The 21,154-nt window shown below is 44.6% G+C and overlaps 1 protein-coding gene across 5 annotated transcripts in view; it reads right to left on the reverse strand.

Annotated features, from left to right (window-relative positions):
• Positions 1-1,509: 1,509 nt before the first annotated feature.
• PCYT1B (phosphate cytidylyltransferase 1B, choline) overlaps positions 1,510-21,154 on the reverse strand; it is a 116,048-nt gene continuing 96,403 nt past the window's right edge. For 3 of the 5 annotated variants that reach the window (XM_055268144.2, XM_055268143.1, XM_055268145.2), the window contains exons 7-8: positions 18,818-19,006; positions 1,510-5,919 (exon numbers count right to left, since the gene is read on the reverse strand). In XM_055268144.2, coding sequence (XP_055124119.1) covers positions 5,707-5,919; positions 18,818-19,006 — 402 coding nt within the window. In that variant the 3' untranslated portion in view covers positions 1,510-5,706. Of the gene's footprint in view, positions 5,920-7,868; positions 8,127-18,817; positions 19,007-21,154 lie in introns of those variants that run through there. The other 2 variants (XM_055268147.1, XM_063634767.1) reach the window with 2 other exon arrangements.

Consider the following 21,154-nt stretch of genomic DNA (forward strand, 5'->3'; position numbering starts at 1 on the left):
GCAGCTGAAATTTAGTCAATATGGTGCCTTTTCTAGAATACAAATTATAGTAGTGTCAAAGACTAACATAAGGCTTCTATCAACTACAGATATTTGGGCTCTTAATGAGATCTTCAGATTTTACTGTTGATTGGTTTTTACTTGATGGTTTCTTAAAGAAGTTGATCACCAAGTATACTTTGATGCTTATGAACTGTCACACTCTGTCTCAAAAGCATCTCTATGGGAGTCCTTTTAATCTAATAGTTCCTGCTGAATACCTGGAGAAGTTGCCTAAACATTCAACTCCAGTTACCAATGAAGACTCCGAGACAAGAGGACTGTGTCTGTGATATGTGTGGGAACATTTTTGATAGTGTACCTTTTCCCCCAGGAATTATGTTCATTAAGAAAAGCTAATTCTCTTGGGGGCCAATATCAAGGTTCTTAAATATGGGTTTTATTACACCTTGTAACTGATTTTTTTCCCCTTGAGAACATGTCTGAGGCATCATGGAAGTCAAGAAAAAACTTGTAACTGTTGCTTGAAATACAACCTGTCAAGAATGCGTTTGATCTATGTGGCGAAACCAAATAATATGGTGTATGAATAATAGGTATTCCATTTTTAAATTCATTCCCTTGCTGACTACCAGCCTGGCTTTATTTATTCTGGACCTGAGACTAATGTCAGAACTGTGGTCATTTCAAAAAGCTCAACCTCTCCAGCTGGAGTTAATGGAATCTCCTTAATTTGGCGAGTGGAGGGCACCAGCACAGTTCTCAGAATATTGACATCTGCCTTAGCTGTTGACATTTGGGATCCAGATTTAGTGCTTCCACCCCCATCTATCTGTGTCTAGCTGATCAAAGAAGCTTTTTTTCCCTAAAGATGGAAAAGTGGTTGAAATGGCCACTTCCCAAAGTTTAGGTACACTTGGGAAGCATTCCTTCAAGTGACAAGATAAGAAAAGTGGATGGAACTCTAGAGCCTTTTATCTTGATGCTAGAAGTGTGGAGGCTGAAGGCATGAAACCAGTCACCAATGCAGCTGTGGAGGCCCCAGGGGACTGGAAGACCACCACTCCGGTGAGAGTTCAGTACTTTCTCATGGTCGTTAGTGACAGCATCACAGCTGGTAGAAACTTAGGGCAATGCAGGCTGCCTCATACATTCAGAGACATTTACAGGCAAAGGAGACCTTAGAAATAATTTCCTTGAGGTCAAAGAAGTGAAAAGGTTAGGACAAGGTCACAAAGTCAGTTAGCAGTGGAGCCTACCTCCACGTGGTGCTGTTCCTAACTAGCTTTCAAGTCAAATGTGGGGCCTTTGGCAACTCCAAAGCTTTGCCCTGCTCTGCACGGTGCAGAGTCACATCCTTCTGAAGTGCTGGGGCCACAGCTGGGCAGAGCCAGCCAGTGGGCCAGGACAGCTGCTACAATGCCTGTATTTTTCCCCATTGAGCTAGAGTTCATAAACAGGAACACACAGCAGCACACTTTTCAGAAACATGACAATGACACACGAAAGTGCAATTCTGCATCCCTTTATTTATAAACGAGTTGAGAATGGTGTGGTCCATTTGAGAGCAAGAATGGGAGAGGAGCAGGGGGGCAGGGGGCGCGCGGAGTTGGGGGAGGCTGATTCCAGTAGTTCGCGTTATTCAGCACCAGAGCAAATGCTTGGGCATAAGGTCGTGCTTTAACCCAGACAGGTCTTGTCTTATATGTACAGCATAGTCTTAAGTATGTATGCTCTACTTATGGCTTTGTCCCTGGACACATTGCAGTGACACAACAGAAGAAAACTAGAAAGAAGTCTAGAGAGGAGAAGTTGCAAATGCCTCATGAGCTATTTCTTTTTTAAAAATCTGATGGCCAAGACTAGTGCTGAACGGATGCCTAAGAAACAGGCACATCTCTGCTAGAGACGGGCTCATCTGCTTCAGCTGAGCCAGTGACACCGTCTCGCATCTCTCCCTGGGGTATGACTAGATGCTAAAATAAGTACTGAAGACGGAGAGAAAATAAATCCGTGCTCTTCCTGTCCCTCCCTCAGGGGGTGAAATCACAGTATCTAGTAGCCTAAGAGCAAAACTGAAATCCCTAAGCTGTGTCTCTTCCACTCAGACCAGGTTAGAAGCCAGGCCAATGTCTCGTGTCCTGCTCCTCTTGAGCCTGGCGTTTCTTTGCCTTGGTAAGGTCCTGACACACAGGAGCATGCTTGCCAGAAGCAAGTCATTCAGTGTGACTTATGGCACAGCAATCCCACCCTTGTTTCTTAGCTGGTGGAGGGGTGACCAGTTCATTTTAGGGTCCCCATAAGCAGCTAATGTAGAAGTGCTGAAATGAAGCAACCAGAGAGGCAGGGACCCCACATCCTGCATGGGCATTTGCTAACCTTGGTTGTGCATAAAAGGAACCCTTCCCTCTTCACCTGTCAGGGGATGAGTTAACACTTGAAAGGGAGCGGAAAATCGGCTGGATGCTGTGGCTCATGCCCGTAATCCCAGCACTTTGGGAGGCCGAGGCAGGTGAATCACCTGAGGTCAGGAATTTGAGACCAGCCTGGCCAACATGGTGAAACTCCTTCTCTACTAAACATACAAAAATTAGCTGGGCGTCGTGGCAGGCGCCTGTAATCCCAGCTACTTGGGAGGCTGAGGCAGAAGAACCCCTTGAACCTGGGAGGTGGAGGCTGCAGTGAGCCGAGATTGCGCCATTGCACTCCAGCCTGAGCAACAAGAGCAAAACTCCGTCTCAAAAAAAAAAAAGAAAAGAAAGAAGAAAGAAAGAAAGAAGGAAGAAAGAGAAAAAGAAGAAAAGAAAGAAAGAAGAAAGAAAGGAAAAGAAAGAACAAAGAAAAGAAAGAAAGAAGAAAGAAAGAAGAAAGAAAGAAGAAAGAAAGAAGAAAGAAAGAAGAAAGAAGAGGAAAATCACTACCTTCCTGCTCCCCTACAACTTCAGTCCCACTTTCTCCCATCTTCATAAGCTGCCCCCTTCTGCAGTCCTAAGTTGCTATCCTCTAGCCCTCAGTCTGAAGCTTCCTTTCCTCACTGGGGCAAAAAGAATCTCTTTCCTTGCTTTGTGTCATTCCTGCTTACCCCTCCAAGCTTGGGGCATATTTCTCATTCCAGCCTTAACTCACTCTTGGCCATTACAGTTGACCAGCTGGCCCTAACAAAGTGCAACCCGGTCTCCGCCTGGGAGCAGGGAGGTGGTGTGGGGGTAGGGGCTGGGAGAGACTGAGAGATGGCCAAAAAGTATCAAAAGTTGGGTTGCAGAATCCTCCCCATTCCTTCTCAGTAGATTTGCAGCCTCAAGAGGGTGGAATGGGGAGGCTCACTGCAGGTTAGGAGGGTGAGATTTAGAACCCATTTGTGTGTGGTTTGGGCTCATCCCTGGAATAGGCATTGGTTATTTCCCATAATTGGCAGCAGTGGTGACATTATCTGATGAGTCACGTAAGTGGCACCTGTCAGTATGGCATGTAAGGCCTGCAAATGTATAGTCAGCCTGATACACTATTTGCTCCAGAGGGTAGGATTCAGGTAAAAGTGAATCTATCTGCCCTGGGCCATGGAGTAGGGGCACAAAGGCCTTCCCAAGAGAGTCTCACCTATAAAGTGAGGTCCTGAAATGGTTTTATGAGAGCAGATTTTCTTTATCCTCCTTTCCTCCCTCCAGGAACTTCTTTCCTCCTTTTCTCTTCCCTTGTTCCCACCACCTTCCCTTGCCTGGCTGGCCTCATCCTTCACTGCTACAAGTACCAACTAACTCAAATGGTAGGCAGACTTGCATGGTTTGACCTGAGTGATGGAAGACAGAGACCAAATGGAAGAATGAGGCCCTTGTCCCTCTCTGAAGAGCAATATTCTGGGTGGCCCTTGACTGCAAAAAGAAGTTTTCTTCTTCACATACCATGTTCCTGCCAGCCCTCTGTCCCATATGAGTGCTTCCCAGAGTCCTGGAGAAGGAAAGTACCAAGAACAAAGAGGTTCCAAGCCAGCTCACCCTCATAGTTTTGCTTCCCAGCAGACAGCACTCATCTCCAGGTGGATAGGGAGGTAGTTCAACCCCAACACGAAGGGGAAAGACATGTCGCCTTCCTTCATTGGTTGCCCCCTTGTCACCTAGAAGGCTGGTTCCCAAGGCCTCTGAAAAGGGGTATTTCTATCACAAGAGATTCTGGGCTCTGCCTACAAGTTGCTGGTTTGGGCCTCCATTCAGTCAGACCCCAGCTCTGTGTCTGACTTTACTGGCATACCCATACAATAACTCAAAGAGTTTGGTTCTATACCTTAACTCTCCCTGCTCATTTCACACAGGTGACTAAGGAGCAGGAACTTTGGACAACTCAGCAGGAACACTTAAGAGTCCTCATCCTACTTGGCAAACCTAGGGCCAGAGATAATGGTGATACTACCTAGACCATTCAGATGCTGAGACCATAACTGAGCCCACAGTTCTCTGTCAAAAGTCTTCAGAGTTCTCCTTCACCCAAAAATGCTATAGGAGGCCACGAGAACAACACACTAATTTCCTGGTTGGGATGAAACGTTTCCACAGGAATCTGCAATGAGCTTGACAAAGTGCCCAAGTCACAAGAGAACAGATGGTTCTTGAGACCAACGATTTCAGAGGAGTATTACAGTGGAGTGCAGGAGTGGGGTCTATTATAAAATGCCACCACTATATACTCATATTGCACATGGGATACACCCGGGGATGGCATATTGGAGCATATATAGAACAGATACGTGCAGGTAGCACCCCCTATTGGTATACTATGTTTGATAGCTCAAACTGTTACTTGAGGTCTATGAAACTGTTAACTGGTCAGAAATGGGAAAAGCCATTCCATAATAGCATCCTTTAAGGAGAAGCTTCAGGAGACATTTCTTGTCTGCTAAACCTGGAGCCAAAGCGAAGCAGCTCCTCTTTTTTTATATATTAGGAAGTTTTTCTTTGTTGCAGTTCCCACGGATTAAGGTAATTTCTGCAAAAAAATGAAGTCAAACCAGTGATGAGAAAGTACAACCAGGAGCACATCAGGCCTTACGTGGAGTTCTTGACAAAACTGTCCTTTGAATAAAAAGTTAAGGTTCACACTAGATGACCTTTTATAACCAGCCTAAAGCAAGGCTTTGTCTGTGAGCCACATTCATGGAACTGGAAGGAGCTGATGCGTTCCAACATCAGGTCTCAGTGACTGGACTGAGGAGGTTGGAATCTGTCTTTATCTCGACTATTTCAGAAGCACTTTGCCACCTCTATTGGAAACAATTGTATTCTGGCAGAGCTGGGGTGGTGGGAGGCAACGTGCAGGACCCTTACGGACGCAGAAGTAGCAGGTTGAGGGAACAGCCGCTTCCACAGGTGGTTTACTTGGTGGGGGTGGTGGAAGGACCAAAGCAGAAGTCACCCCATCAGTGCAAGTCTCTCTAGGGAACTCTGCATCCTTCTTTAGCAAGGTTAGAGTGACTCTAGATGACGCTAAGGTTTGTGTAGTTTGTCCAGCTGGAAATCTCCGCACCTCGCCCAACTCTTGAGCTGTATGGAGAGTGAGAGAGAACTGGTCCCAAGACCTTCCCTTAGCAGAGTTCAGGGTCTCTCTGTTGAGCTGCAGCTCCTGTGACTATTACCCTTCAAACACCACCCAGGCAACTCTGTGACCCTCGCCCTCCTCCCCATCCTGCGTGGTGCGGCTCTTGCCTCCCAGCAGCCTCTACTTCTCATCCTCATCCCCCTCGCTCATGCTGCTGATAGAGGCTGAAGCTGCTTTGGGTGAGGAAGGGGGTGAGGTTTTGAGTGGAAGCCATGAGAAGGTGGGCGATGGGGAGCGGGAAGGGGACCGGCTCCGGGTTGGGCTGCTCACAGGGCTCTGCTTCGGGGATAAGGCCTGCAGCATCCGGCTACTCCTCTCCTGGAACATCTGCTTCTGAAGAGAAATTGGAGAGAAGGCATCTGTTAACTTCACAACCTGAGGCAGCAGCAAAACAAAAAGGTAAAGCAGGCAGGAGAGCCACTACCCCAAAACTCCTGAGCCCACAAACCTACACTCGGACCACATCCCATGTTGTCCAAGACTATGTATAGTAAGGAACTGAGTGACATTCAGGGGTAGTGACAGAAGATTACAGTCACCACTGGTTCGGTTTTTCTCTCTTTTTTTTTTTTTTTTTTGAGACAGAGTCTCGCTCTGTCACCCAGGCTGGAGTGCAGTGGCATGATCGTGGCTCACTGCAACCTCAGCCTCACAGGTTCAAGCAATTCTCCTGCCTCAGCCTCCCAAGTAGCTGGAATTACAGGCACCCGCCACCATGCCTGGCTAATTTTGTATTTTTAGTAGAAACGGGGTTCACCATGTTGGTCCGGCTGGTCTTGAACTCCTGACCTCAGGTGATGCACCCACCTCAGCCTCCTAAAGTGCTGGGATTACAGGGGTGAGCCACCGTGCCTGGCTACCGCTGGTTCTTAATACTCTTTCCTTCTTCCCTGTTTTTCTTCCACCTACAAAATTTAACTGAGTGTCTCTGACTAGCCAGGCAAGTAGTCATGATCTACGGACTGGAGGGGTGGCAGAAAACAAAACCCCTGACCTCATACCCTCACAGATATGAGGAGGAATCACACAATAAACAAAATATGGTATGTCAGATGGATCTGTGGTCTGTGAGAATAAGAGGGCGAGAGGATAGCAAGTGGGGCTGGGAGCAGGGCAGCTGCGATTGCAAACAGGGTGCTTGGGAAAGGCCCCACTGAGAAAACGCTTCTTGAGTGAAGAACCTGGAAGAGATAAGGGGAGGGACCAGGTGAATGGAAATCAGAGGGCGGCGCATTCCAGACAGAGCACCCCAAGAAAGGAGCATGGAACGCACACCCAGGAAGTGCAAGCAGGGCACCGCAGCTGCCTTGAGGGCTGATGGGTGGGGAGGAGCTGAGGGAGGGGGTCGGGAAGAGGTCGCCAAGGAAGGCACAGAGGGCTGTGCCACGGAGGGCCTTGGCAGCCATTGTGAGAACTCTGCCTTTCAGTCTGAGGGGACCCACGCAACAGGTCCCAGGAGAGGAGGAGGCCATCGTGGCAGTGTGGAGCGAGCTGGTGGGGAAGGGAGATGGGGAGGCACTGCGGGAGATCAGGCCAGAGACATATTAGGCGGCGGTTTCATGTACAGTCTCCTCTGAGAAGAGAAACCTCTGGAGAGTTCTGAGCAAAGGATTAACAATCTGTTGCTTGTTTTCAAAAGACCATTCTGACTGCTGTGTTGGGAACAGACGGCAGTGAGGCGGGGGCAGGAGCAGGGAGCCCAGTTATGAGCCCGTTGCAATAAGAATCCAAGGCCAGGTGTGGTGGCTTATACCTGTAATCCCAGCACTTTTGAAGGCCAAGTTGGGCAGATCATTTGAGGTCAGAAGTTTGAGACCAGCCTGGCCAACATGATGAAACCTTGTCTTTACTAGAAATACAAAAAAATTAGCTGGGCATGGTGGTGGGCACCTGTAATCCCAGCTACTGGGGAGGCCAATGCAGGAGAATCACTTGAACCCAGAAGGCGGAGGTTGCAGTGAGCCGAGATGGCGCCACTGTACTCCAGCCTGGGCAACAGAGTGAGACTCCGTCTCAAGAGAGAAAAAAAAAACAAACCCAAGATGGTGATGGAGCCTGGCCCGGCCCAGGATGATGGCAGTGTGGTGAAAAATGGCAGGATTCCTAGTATATTTTCCCCCATATTTTTACTGAAGTATAATAAACTCACCCTTTTTAGTGTACAGTTCTGTTAGGGGTTTTTTTTGTTTTTGTTTTTGTTTTTGTTTTTGTTTTTTTTGACGGAGTCTTGCTCTGTCGTCCAGGCTGGAGTGCAGTGGCGCCATCTTGGTTCACTGCAAGCTCCGCCTCCTGGGTTCACACCATTCTCCTGCCTCAGCCTCCCGAGTAGCTGGGACTACAGGTGCCCGCCACCCGGCCTGGCTAATTTTTTGTATTTTTAGTAGAGACGGGGTTTCACCATGTTAGCCAGGCTGGCCTCGATCTCCTGACCTCGTGATCCGCCTGCTTCGGCCTCCCAAAGTGCTGGGATTACAGGTGTGAGCCACTGCGCCCGGCCAGTTCTGTGAGTTTTGACAATGCATACAGTTGAGTGACCACCACTGCAATCAAGGCATAGGAGGGTCCCATCAGCTCCCAAATTCCCTCGTGACCCTTTGGAATCTCCCCTCCCCCAGCCACTGGCAACAGATGTTTTCTGTCCCTACAGTTGTGCCTTTTCTAGAATGTCATCAAAATGGAATCCTACAGTATGTGGTCTGGCTATGTTTTCATGGTAGAGCTAATGGGACTCACTGACAGATGGGACATGGGGTATGGGAGGAACGGGAATCAAGTGACTCCAGTCTCGGGCCCGAGAAATTGGAAAGCAGTGATGCCATTTCCCAGTTTGGGGAAGACTGTGGAGTGGGAGGAGCTTTCGGTGGTTAAGATCAGTTTACCAGTTTGGGACCTCATGTGATGGTTGCTGGGTGCTTTCAGAATTGAGCCCTTCCCTGATGCTCCCCACCGGGCCCCCAGTGCTTCCAGCCTACTGTGCCTGCTGCCTGCTGCTCAGCCTCCCAGACGCTGCATCCCACCAACTTCTGAGCATCCTGCCTGTGCTGCCTGGGGTCTTTCAATTGCTCACATTCGAGTCTTAGCCCCCAGCCACTCAGTTCAATCCTTTGATACAAAACTGGCCCTGAAAGCCAATTCTCCTATTTACCATCTTAGGCTTTGCTTGTCCTTTGGGTTATTCATTTTACAAACCGTTACAGAGATCTTCTGGGGACCAGGTGCTACACAGGAGGAAGTGGGGGGAAGACGAGGGTAAGAGGTGGTCATGTCTCAGCTGGGTCTTTGATAATGCCCAGGAAGAGGTGGGTGGAGATGGGGAGTGGGTCCATGGGGGCTAGTAGAGGATGGCCTTTCTAAGCAGAGCACGCTAAGTAAGGAGTACTAAGTCTAAGTTGCTTAGTGTGGCCAGAACCCCACATGCCCATGGGGTGGCAATGGTCTGGACCTAGAGCACCACAAGGAGACTGGATTTCCTACTCAAGAACCCCAGAAAGATTTCAATCAAGGGCGGAGTCTGATCAGATCTGTGTTTTAGAAATACCTTTGGGTGTCAGCATTAAAAGCAAAGAAAGAAACCATAAAGGAAAACATTGACATTTGACTACACAAAATTTTAAGACTTCTGTACCTCAAAAAAAGAAAAAACCACCATGAAATAAGATAAAAGGCAAAAAATAGTGGAATTTTTTGCAACGTTTACCTACAAATGATAGATCTCGGTATATAGACAGAGCTTATAAATCAAAAAGAAGAAGGTGAAAAGCTTAGTAGAAAAATGAGCATATGGCCTGCATAGACAAGTCACAAGAGAAGTTTGCAAATGAGCTAGAAAAACTGTTCAGCATCACTAGTAGTCGAACAAATGCAAATGGCTGAAATAAGATACATTTTATATATCAGATGGCTAAAGTTTAAAAATTTGTTACAGCTGGTGAGGGCTCAGGAAAAGGGCTACCCTCATGTTACTGCTGGTAAGAGGATAAAATAGCAACGCCTTTCTGAGGGGTAATTTGGCAATAGATGCAAAAACTTCTATTTTCTGAGGAGATAATCAGAGATGTAAGTAAATCTTTATTGTGTATAATGGATATTCAATGCAATGTATAACACACAACACTGTAAATTCTCTAACTAGGTTAGAGAAACCTGTACAACTCCAAGATGACATAATAAGCAGATGAGGAGAATCAGGTTCTTAAATAATATTCCATCATGTGAGAAAACACTCATGAGCAACTGCAAAGCCAAAATGATTTTAGAACACTACGTTCTGCATGATCTCAAGTTTGTAGAAGGAATGTACATATACGGAGATGGGAAACAGATGGGAGTGATAACCCGAAATGTTAACAGAGAGACTGCTGTGGATGATGAGACTGCGAGTGATTTTCAGTCCCTTCTTTACTTTCTAATAGTTATATAATGAATATATATTACTTTTACCATAAAAAAGCATCACAGTAGGAAGAAAGAACTCATGTAACCCATGCAAGGAGATCAGGCTGAAAGGCAGATGTTACAATAATGACATTGGTAAGGAACTATTAAGGCCACAGGCACATCACCAATAGCACTGCCTGCCCCCAACACTCATTTTTCCTTTCTAAGCTCTAGCCCCTTACTTTGTAGAGTCCCAAGTTTCCTCTAGCAGATATAATAACAGATGATGGCTGAGTGCTCAGGTCTTTTCCAGATTTAAAATTCCACACGTCTGCTAATATACCAATTATTTACCTTCCATTAAGGCACTGACAATTCTGCCAAAAGATATCAAGCCCCCCTCAAAGTCAAACAGCAAAAAAAAGGTGCAGTACAACAGCACTCCCTTAGATTAAACCCATTTATGAGACAAAATCAAATGCCATAAGGATTGGGTGGTCTATTATTAACAGCAACATTTAAAAACATTCTTGAACTTCTAGCAGGCACTTTAAAATATGTGTTTTTATTACTGTAATCTTTAAGTATATTTTCTGTGGCAGCCATTAGCCCTCCTGCTGTTAATGGATTGTCAGGATTTCCATTAGAAGTTCACTTTCGAAGAAATCTACAACTTGTCTACTATAGTTTGAATCAAGCTCATAGCTGAGAATATTCTGCCTGAGGGGATGAAAGAACTTGAATCTTTAATGATAAACAACGGTGTCACACTTCATAAAATGCAATATCCATGCAAAATAACTCCCAGCCTCAATTTGCCAGCTCTCTGATCTGTTTCTGGTGCATTTTGAAGGGTGGTTCCCTTGCAAAGGAGTGGAACTCAATACGGTCAGGAGAAAGTTTGTAATGAGCTTCCTGGGAAGAAAAGCACTTTAGAAATATAACAAATAAGGAAGAGCATGCATGGCATTTTCCAAGAGTAAAGGTATTTAAATTCAGACTCTCACCGTATTAAGACGTTTCCATTTATAAAGTTTTCCCCCAAGAAAATAATCCCATTTATAGTCCTGTCCATACGAAAGTAGTTTTCTATTTCTCTGCTATGAAGTTTTCCCTTTTAAGAAGTACTTAACATCAGCCGGGTGCGGTGGCTCACGCCTGTTATTCCAGCACTTTAGGAGGCTGAGGCGGGCGGATCATGAGTTCAAGAGCTCGAGAGCAACCTGGCTAACATGGTGAAACCCTGTCTCTACTAAAAATACAAAAATTACCTGGGCATGGTGGTGGGTGTCTGTAATCCTAACTACTCGAGAGGCTGAGGCAGGAGAATCGCTTGAATCCAGGAGGCGGAGGTTGCAGTGAGGCGAGATCATGCCATTGCACTCCGGCCTGGGCAACAGAGCGAGACCCCATCTCAAAAAAACAAAAACAAACAAAAAACCAGAAGTACTTAACATCTAGTGGGACAATAAATGTCTTGACAAATGCCTTTAAAGCTTTCAGTATTTCAGATATATTCTGGTTTCTCTGCCAAAAAGAAATGAAAAAGTTCCTAGTACGATCTGGTTTGGTTTGGCCCTTGGGTAAGCAAGATGAAACTCAAGGAGAGAAAAGGGTCCACGCTTCAGTTCTGGCCAAATCAATAACAACTAACCCTTACACAGTGCCCGACACGGGTGCCAGGCACTGCTCTAAGGGCGTTGAAGTGTGAGCCAGGCTGGGTGTGGTGGCTCATGCCTATAATCCCAACACTTTGGGAGGCTGAGGTGGGAGGACTGCTTGAGTCCAGGAGTTCGAGATCAGCCTGGGCAACATAGTGAGACCCTCATCTCTACAAACAATTTTGAAAAACTTAGCTGGGCATGGTGGTTTGCACCTGTAGTCCCAGGTACTCAGGTTGAGTGGGGAGAGGGCTTAGGTGGGAAGATCGCTTGAGCCTGGGAGTTCAAGGTTGCAGTGACCCATGATCGTGCCACTACACTCTAGCCTGGGCAACAAAGCAAGACCCTGTCTCAAAAAACATAAATTTTAAAAATGAAGTATGAACCAATGTAATCCTCGCAACAGCCCTATGTGGCAGCTATGTTTACTTTCCCCATTTACTGATGCTATGACTAAGTCCCAGAGAGGCAAATGAACTTGCCTTAAGCCACCTACCCAGAGAGTGACCCCCTGCTTATGACCACCTCTCTTGTAATTAGCCAGTTGCATAGTAAGAAACTTTTCATGTTTGTTCACATTTTACTTGTACCTTTGTTTAAGGATAAAAATTTTAGGCCAGGCACGGTGGCTCATGCCTATAATCCCAGCACTATGGGAGGCTGAGGTGGGTGGATCACTTGAGGTCAGGTCAGGAGTTCGAGACCAGCCTGGCCAACATGGTGAAACCCCATCTCTACTAAAAATACAAAAATTAGTTGGGCATGGTGGCATATGCCTGTAGCCCCAGCTACTCAGGAGGCTGAGGCAGAAGAATCACTTGAACCCAGGAGGCAAAGTTGCAGTGAGCCGAGATTGCGCCATTGCACTCCAGCCTGGGCGACAGAGCAAGACTCTGTCTTAAAAACAACAACAACAACAATCTTTTTTTAAAAAAAAGATAAAAATTTTAAAACTGTCGAAGTCTCAGGTGGGAAATCTAATTCAGATCCACAAACTATATTTTGTAGCTCTTTTCTCAAAATCAAAAATCTTAAACATTAGCAGTGCCTAAAATTAGGATGATTATTTAAAAAAAACCAGAAAATAACAAGTGTTGGTGAGGATGTGAAGAAATTAGAACCCTGTGCATTGCTGGTGGAAATGTAAAACTGCGCGGCCACTAAGGAAAACAGTAAAGGCGGCTCCTCAAAAAAATTAAACATAGAATTACCATGTGGTCCAGCAATTCTATTTCTCAGTATATACCCAAAAGAATTGAAAGCAGAATTCAAACACCAATGTTCACAACAACCCAAATGTCCATCAATGGAATAATGGATAAAAAAGATGTGATGTACACATAAAATGGAATATCATTCAGCCTTCAAAAGAAAGAAAATTCTGACACATGCTATAACATGGATGAACCCTGAAGACATCATGCTAAGTGAAATACGCCAGACACAAAAGGACAAATGCTGTATGATTCCACTCATATGAGGTACATAGAGTGCTCAAATTTATAGAGGCAGGAAGTAGAAGGCTGGCTGCCAGGGGCTGGGGGAAGAAGGGGATAGGGAGTTCTTGTTTAATGGTTACAGTTTCTGTTTGGGATGATGAAAAAGTTCTGGAGATGGATGGTGGTGATGGTTGCAGAACAATGTGAATGCAACCATTTAATCCCACTAAACTGTGCACTTAAAATGGTTAAAACGGGCTGGGCACAGTGGCTCATGCCTGTAATCCCAGCACTTTGGGAGGCTGTGGCAGGCAGATCACCTGAGGTCAGGAGTTCGAGACCAGCCTGGCCAACATGGTAAAACCCCATCTCTACTAAAAATATAAAAATTAGCTGGGCATGGTGGTGGTGCACACCTGTAATTCCAGCTACTGGGGAGGCTAAGACAGGAGAATCAGTTGAACCTGGGAGGTGGAGGTTGCAGTGAGCCGAGATCACACCATTGCACTCCAGCCTGGGAGACAAGAGCAAGGCTCAGTCTCAGAAAAAAAAAAAAAGGTTAAAATGGTACATTTTATGTTTATGAATATATTTGTCACAAATTTGTTTTTTGAGACGGAGTTTCACTCTTGTCCCCCAGGCTGGAGTGCAGTGGTGCAATCTCGGCTCATTGCAAACTCTGCCTCCCGGGTTCAAGTGATACTCCTGCCTCAGCCTCCCGAGTAGCTGGGATTACAGCCGTGTACCACCATGCCTGGCTAATTTCTGTATTTTTAGTAAAGATGGGGTTTCACCATGTTGGCCAGGCTGGTCTTAAACTCTTGACCTCAGGTGATTCACCTGCTTTGGCCTCCCAAAGTACTGGGATTACAGGCGTGAAGTACTGTGCTTGGCCGCCAGCTGACGTCTTGACTGCAACTTCATGAAAGACTGAGTCAGAACCATCCAGCTGAGCTGCTTCCTGATTCCTGACCCTCAGAGACTGTGAGATAATAAATGTTTGTCGTTTTTTTTTTTTTTTTAATGTTATATATGTTTCATAATTTTTTTTTTTTTTTTATTATACTTTAGGGTTTTAGGGTACATGTGCACAATGTGCAGGTTTGTTACATATGTATCCATGTGCCATGTTGATTTCTTGCACCCATTAACTTGTCATTTAGCATTAGATGTATCTCCTAATGCTGTCCCTCCCCCCTCCCCCCTCCCCCCACCCCACAACAGTCCCCGGAGCGTGATGTTCCCCTTCCTGTGTCCATGAGTTCTCATTGTTCAATTCCCACCTATGAGTGAGAACATGCGGTGTTTGGTTTTTTGTCCTTGCGATAGTTTAATGTTTGTCGTTTTAAGCCACCAAGTTTTGAGGTAATTTGTTACCACCAAAAGCTAACTAATAGGCATGGATACCACACTTTCTGCTTGCTGAGAAAGCCTAGAGACAGCAGTAGAGTCGAGGGCTGAGAGTGCCTATCATAAATCTAGATGGCCTGGTCTCAAGTACAATTCTGGCAACTGGTATTGTCAAAGGCCTTAGAGGGATGTTGGTAGACCTCAGTTTCTCTACAGTAACACACCCCGACCAAAGGAAAATGAAGCAAAATGACTGCATCATGTGGACATTCCTATGGTGAAGGATACAGATATGACCAGGAGAAAGAGGCTAGCCCCAGGCTCCATCCTACCGCCTACCAACTCCTGTGAGACCACGGGAAAGTTTCATAGTATAATTTTGTAGGCCTTTGTCTATATCTGTATATTTATCTATAAAATGTACCTTCTTGTGTGGTTAAAATGGGTGGCGGGAGGCCACGGTGGGTGGATCACTTGAGGTCAGGCGTTCGAGACCAACCTGGCCAACGTGGTGAAACCCCGTCTCTACTAAAAATACAAAAATTAGCGGGGCGTGGTAGCACATGCCTGTGGTCCTAGCTACTCGGGAGGCTGAGGCAGGAGAATCACTTGAGCCCGGGAGGCAGAGGTTGCAGCGAACCGAGATCACGCCATTGCACTCCACCTGGGGTGACAGAGTGAGTGAGACTCCATCTCAAAAATAAATAAATAAATATAAATAAATAAATAAGTAAATAAAATGGGTAGAATAAATGTGCAAGGACATTGAAAAAAGAATTCAACCTGCTATACAGCTTTTAGACAATATCATCAACATCATCTTCTTATTTACTATCATCATCATCATCATCATCATCATCACTACTTTCTACTCAGAGATAGCATGTAAGGGCTTCATCCTTAATGTCAAATATGAGGTCACTTGCGGAGACTTAAAGACTATGGCCAGGCACGGTGGCTCGTGCCTGTAATCCCAGCACTTTGGTAGGCCAAGGCAAGAGGGTCTCTTGAGCCCAGGAGTTCGAGGTTACAGTGAGTCATGATCACGCCATTTCACTCCAGTCTGGGCAACAGAGTAAGACTGCATCTCTACAAAAAATTTAAAAATTAGCTGGGCATGGTGGCACACAGCTGTAGTCCAAGCTATCTGGGAGGCTGAGGTGGGAGGATTGCTTGAGTCCAGGAATTTTAGGTTACAGTGAGTCATGATCATGCCACTGCACTCCAGCCTGGGCAACACAGTGAGACCCTGCTTTAAAAAAGACTATATCACAAGGAGCAAATTCAAATATTCCCTGGGGCCAGATGGGCTGCATAAATGTGTGAGTCAGGTTAGGGAAGGGGGAAGGAGCAGCGGAGCAAGGTGTGACTATGGCAAACAAGAGCTCATGCCTTCCCTAAAATAAATTTTAAAACATTGTTAAGGGCAAAGCACACTACGTTTGCATACTGAATTTGATCCACCAAACACCAAGTTGTAATAAAGTCCTGTACCTAGCACCATAAGCAATAAAAGTCTAAAGCTATCTATTTATCATCTATCTATCTGTCTACATACACACACACACACACACACACACACACACACACATACACGTATATGGGGTGGGGGATTTAGGCCTTACCATACAAATCCTTTGCAGATGCTGGAAGGTTCTGTGAATAGGTCTTCCTCATACATCCATTCATTCATACATTCATTTAACCCAGAAACATTTGTGGAATACCCACTATAAGTTACATACTATGCTGCATACCAATCTCATTGTACCAGAACTTGTATCTTAAATCCTTCTATTTTGTGCCTTTCCAAGTTTGGGTTGTTTGTAACAGTACTGTATTTGCTGGTAATACAGATCTTCTATTTTAAGAAATGAGTTCCAGTCCCAAATTCACAAATAAGGAATTATTATAATAATAGCATATTCATGAAAAGCAAATCACTTATCTTGGCGTTTAACATCCTTGTAACTATTCCTGTATTTTTAATGTCAACAGAAAAAAAGTAATGTCTTAGTCTGGCTGATATGGTAAATTAATGGTAATAACAGTCTTGACACTAATAGCAAGTTTTAAAAAGAGAAACCTCCAGTCTCTAAACTGGGTTTCATTTCTTAAAAATCACCTTGGCTTGCTGTCATCAGACTCCCAAGAGCAATTCCAGCTACTATTTCACCTTCACTGGGAGCCTGAAATGACTAAGGTCTATAAAGTTTTTATGAAATTATATATATATATACACACACACACACACACACATACACACATACACACACATATCTATATACATATATACAAAAACACACATATACACACACATACACACATATATACATATATACACACATACATATACACACATATATCACACACAGATATACACACATATATACACACATAAACACACATATACACACACATATACACACACACACACACACATATATATTTTTTGTTGTTGTTTTTTGAGACAGAGTCTCTCTCTGTCACCCAGGCCGGAGTGTGATAGCATGATCTGGGCTCAACCTCCGCCTCCTGGGCTCAAGCAATTCTCCTGCCTCAGCCTCCTGAGTAGCTGGGACTACAGGTATGCACCACCACACCTGGCTAATTTTTTTGTATTTTTAGTAGATACGGGGTTTCACCATGTTGGCCAGGCTAGCCTCAAACTCCTGACCTCAGGTAATCCATCCACTTCGGCCTCCCAAAGTGGGAAATTATACTTTTTCCCTGCCTTTACTCACTCCAAGTGGAGAAAACATCCACCCCCTTGAGTTACTATACCAGCTCTTATCAGCAGAGACAGGTTTCTGAATCCCTGTAAACGAATGAACACCTACATGGTTTCATTAAAAACCACTAGCTGTTTCTTCAGAGCCCGGAAATTAGTTGTGAAAATGTGAACTATTAAAATACACACTAGATTAAATAGAAAATTTCAGACCATATGTCATAGAGACGAGAGAACAGGGTCTGTACTTTGTCTGTTTTTATGTTCTTCTTTATGCATAGTGCCATGCATAGACAAGAACATTAAGAAATGTACCAGGAATTAAATTATCTGAGCTGAAATTTTTAACAGGCCTGGGGAAAATGAAAAGGAGCCCAGCCCTTGGCTTCTCCACTCTTGCCAGCTCTTTCTAGGAGTCTTTGAAGGCTCATGCAGTCCTTGTAAACCTTTCACCCCTCTCAGACTCAGCCGATAGGACACGGTTGGCCTATAACACCCACCTCTATAATCACTTAGAGGCTGCCAGGTGTTAAGCAAAGCATCTCTCCCAACTTCCCAAACATTGCTCTTTTTCTATTACTAATTGAGTGTTTCACTTTTAGATAATCCTATAATGAATGAGCTCAAACAAGCAGAGGTAGCAGTGACAACCCGTCAATAAAATAATTAAGTCAAAGTGGATTTTGGTAGAGACTTCTCATGTTATAATAGGAAATCCAGGCTACTTAAAATCAGAGAAATCAAATGGAATTTTTTCTTTTTGTTGTAGGAGGAAATTTCATTTTTAGTATCTCTTTCATACAACCCTCGCCAACCCTTTAGTGTCTCTAAAGTAAACCTTTCTAATCTCTTTTACAGACCCCTCATCAACTCTCCTGACAATACTGGTATTTACTTAGGAAGGGCATGCACAATAGAAATACCAATAAAGTACCAGTGGAGGTTTCCAGAATTTTCTTTTCCCTTTCCATAGTTATCATTCAGAGTTGTTCGGATTTTAGGCAAGGAGACCCTCTACATTTCCTCTCAGTTTTAAGATTCAGATCATGTCCTCAGTCCCCAAAGACTGTTGTGCCTTATCCCAACACTGGCATATCATGAAAAACCAGGGGAAAATCAGGGCACGATGGGCACAGATGCAGGGCAAACTCCTACTTCTCTCTCTCTCTTCCAACCAGTAAAAGAAGAGGGCTCCTGACAACAGAAACTGACTGACATAGTACATTTCTTTGGATTCTCCTCCCCAAAACATAAATGCCAGTAGTTGATCCAAGATCCCATCATCCATGTCTTGTAACACAATCTCCGTGCTGCCACTAGCCCACTTCACCTGTACTCCCAAAGTTTCATCATCTCCAACTGGGAGACTGAGATGAGCGACAGCATCAACCCCTGAAGTAATAGACACTCAATGATCACCAAATGGCTTCCAAGCTCTGGATAAGAACTAGAAACTGAGACCAGACCTGGCTTTGTGTGCTACTGGGTGCCATATTGACGGGTAAAGCAGAAACTCAGTAAGGAAGTGACATGGACTTGAAGTCATTCAGGCTGATGCCTAAAGTAGAGGGCATGCAGTGGATCTGAGATAAGGCACCCTTGAGTGGCTCCATAAAAAGGAGGATAAACTGAAAACACTCATCATTGTGGGGTAAAGTGAAATAATTACATACCCATGCTCCGTCAGGTCCAAACAGTTCTAGGAAGTTGCCAATGAATTCCCTTGACTTCTCTTCCCACTTTTGAATTAGATCATGGCTCTTTTCTTCCACTCTGTTCACAAATTCCTTTGATCTTTCCTCCACATTCTTGACTTTTTCCTTCATTTTGTCCACTTGGTTCTGGAAACGGTACCTCTTCTCCTGGTGAAAGTTTACAGGAAAAAAAAACCAGATTTATCCAAAAGGACGTGAGAGAGATCAATCATTCCCATTAAAGTTCACATTTTATTTCAATTTGTATTTGTTCGTAACCTGAAGAGTCAAGATGTTGCCATTTCCCAAGGGCTAGGTTGATGGAAAGGCACATCTCTTGTAAGAAAAGTCATCTGCCATTAATCCATTTGGATATGTAAAGGGAAGTACAAGTGGTTTTAATATCTTCTTTCTTTTAAATGTCTTTGAGTTGGATTCACTTATATAAGAGGAGAATAAAAAACACACAGCTGTCTTTTGTTGTGTGTAGATATTGGGCAAATAACCCCATTCAATTCTGCTGGGACTTAGACAAAAGTATGAATTGTGCACACAATGACTATTCAGAAGCTGCCTGAGTTTGCTGTTTTACTGGGATATGGTTAAAACAATATTGCTTGAGATAAGTGGGCCATTGACTGGGCCTTAGAACCTATGTGTTATGCTAAAATTTCCACTGTAATGATATTTTCCACTACGCTAATTTAACTGTATTGATTTCCTTGGTGGTGATGAAAGCTTTTGTGCTGATAGTTTCTCTAGACTCAGATTTTGTTCTTCTTATAGTCTTTCTGCAGCAATGTCTACTTATGTGCTTGGAAACCATCGTATGCTGGGCAAGTCACATGTCACCTCTAAACCTCAGTCTCCTCATCTGTAAATTGGGGATAATAATCATCCCTACCTTAGGGTTGCTGTGACAATACATGCAAAGTGCTTGGCACAAAGGCCAGCATTTAGTAAATGCTCAGTGTGTGCTGGGTGTTTCATTAGTATTAAGTGGCAGAGGCATTTGTCTGTGTTACCTGATGAGAGCAGTATTAAAACCATGAAAATAACATGAGGCTCTTCCCCCATGAAATCATGATGTTTCTCCTAAAGGGGTAAGGTTTATCATTTTTCTTTACTATGTGGGACTAAAGTTCATTTTGTGTTTCAGAATTTTTTTTTTTTGAAATGGAGTCTCGCTCTGTTGCCCAGGCTGGAGTGCAATGGCATGATCTCAGCTCACTGCAACCTCTGCCTCCCAGGTTCAAGCGATTCTCGTGCCTCAGCTTCCTGAGTAGCTGGAATAACAGGCACGCACCACCACATCCAGCTTATTTTTTGTATTTTTAGTAGGGACGGGGTTTCACCATGTTGGCCAGGCTGGTCTTGAACTCCTGATCTGAAGTGATCCACTCGCCTCGGCCTCCCAAAGTGCTGGGATTACAGGCATGAGCCATTGTGCCTGGCCTGTGTTTCAGAATTTTTTGAAACACCTGGAATATTGCAAAACTGGGTCAAGAGTCCTTGATTTCGACCTTCCAAACCTTCCTACAGCCTCAGGGTGGGGCATGAGCTATGTGTGTTGCTACTGAGAGCTATATATATACATATATATGCTATGGGAGGTCACTCTGTCTTCTGTTACTTACTAGGTGACCTTAGGTGAGTTGTTCAACCTCTCTGGGCCTCTGTCTCCTCATCTCTGTGTTGGACATAGTCATCCTACCCACTCTTGTAGGCTCATCATGAGGATTAAATGAGATAATCCAAGTAAAACACTTGGATGAGCATATGATGAGCTCTTGGCAAATGTTAGCTGTTGCCTTTATATCACTCTTTTCCACAGTTCATTCTGCACTGGAAATACTTACTATATATGGCTCTCAGGGCAGCACAGAATAGCTGAATGAGCACTGGGCTGGGAGTCATGAGACTGGGAAGTTGCTGCTGCCTCTACCTCTCCCTGACCTGAAGGACCTTGGCCAGGCTCCCTTTCTGGGCTCAGCGTTCCTCATCTCTAAATTGAGGGACTTGGACTGGGTGACTGACTGGCATCAGGTCCCTGTCACCTCTGAGGTTCCGTGATTTGTCTACATGCCCATGCAACACATTAGATTTCATCTCTGAACTGCAGCCAGGTTTGTCGTCACAGGAAGGCAGCGAGTGCATCTGAACTGCCTGCACGGTTCCTTGAGCTAAGTGGCTTATCTAAACGCCGTTTAAAGAGAGTGAGCAATAACTTTTGAAAATGGCTTGACATGCTTGGATGGTTGACCGAATTCAATTTGAAAGAACAGACAGTTTAATTTATTGAAATAACCAGGGCTT

The sequence above is a fragment of the Symphalangus syndactylus genome, chromosome X (assembly GCF_028878055.3).
Source record: "Symphalangus syndactylus isolate Jambi chromosome X, NHGRI_mSymSyn1-v2.1_pri, whole genome shotgun sequence".
Classification (NCBI taxonomy): domain Eukaryota; kingdom Metazoa; phylum Chordata; class Mammalia; order Primates; family Hylobatidae; genus Symphalangus; species Symphalangus syndactylus.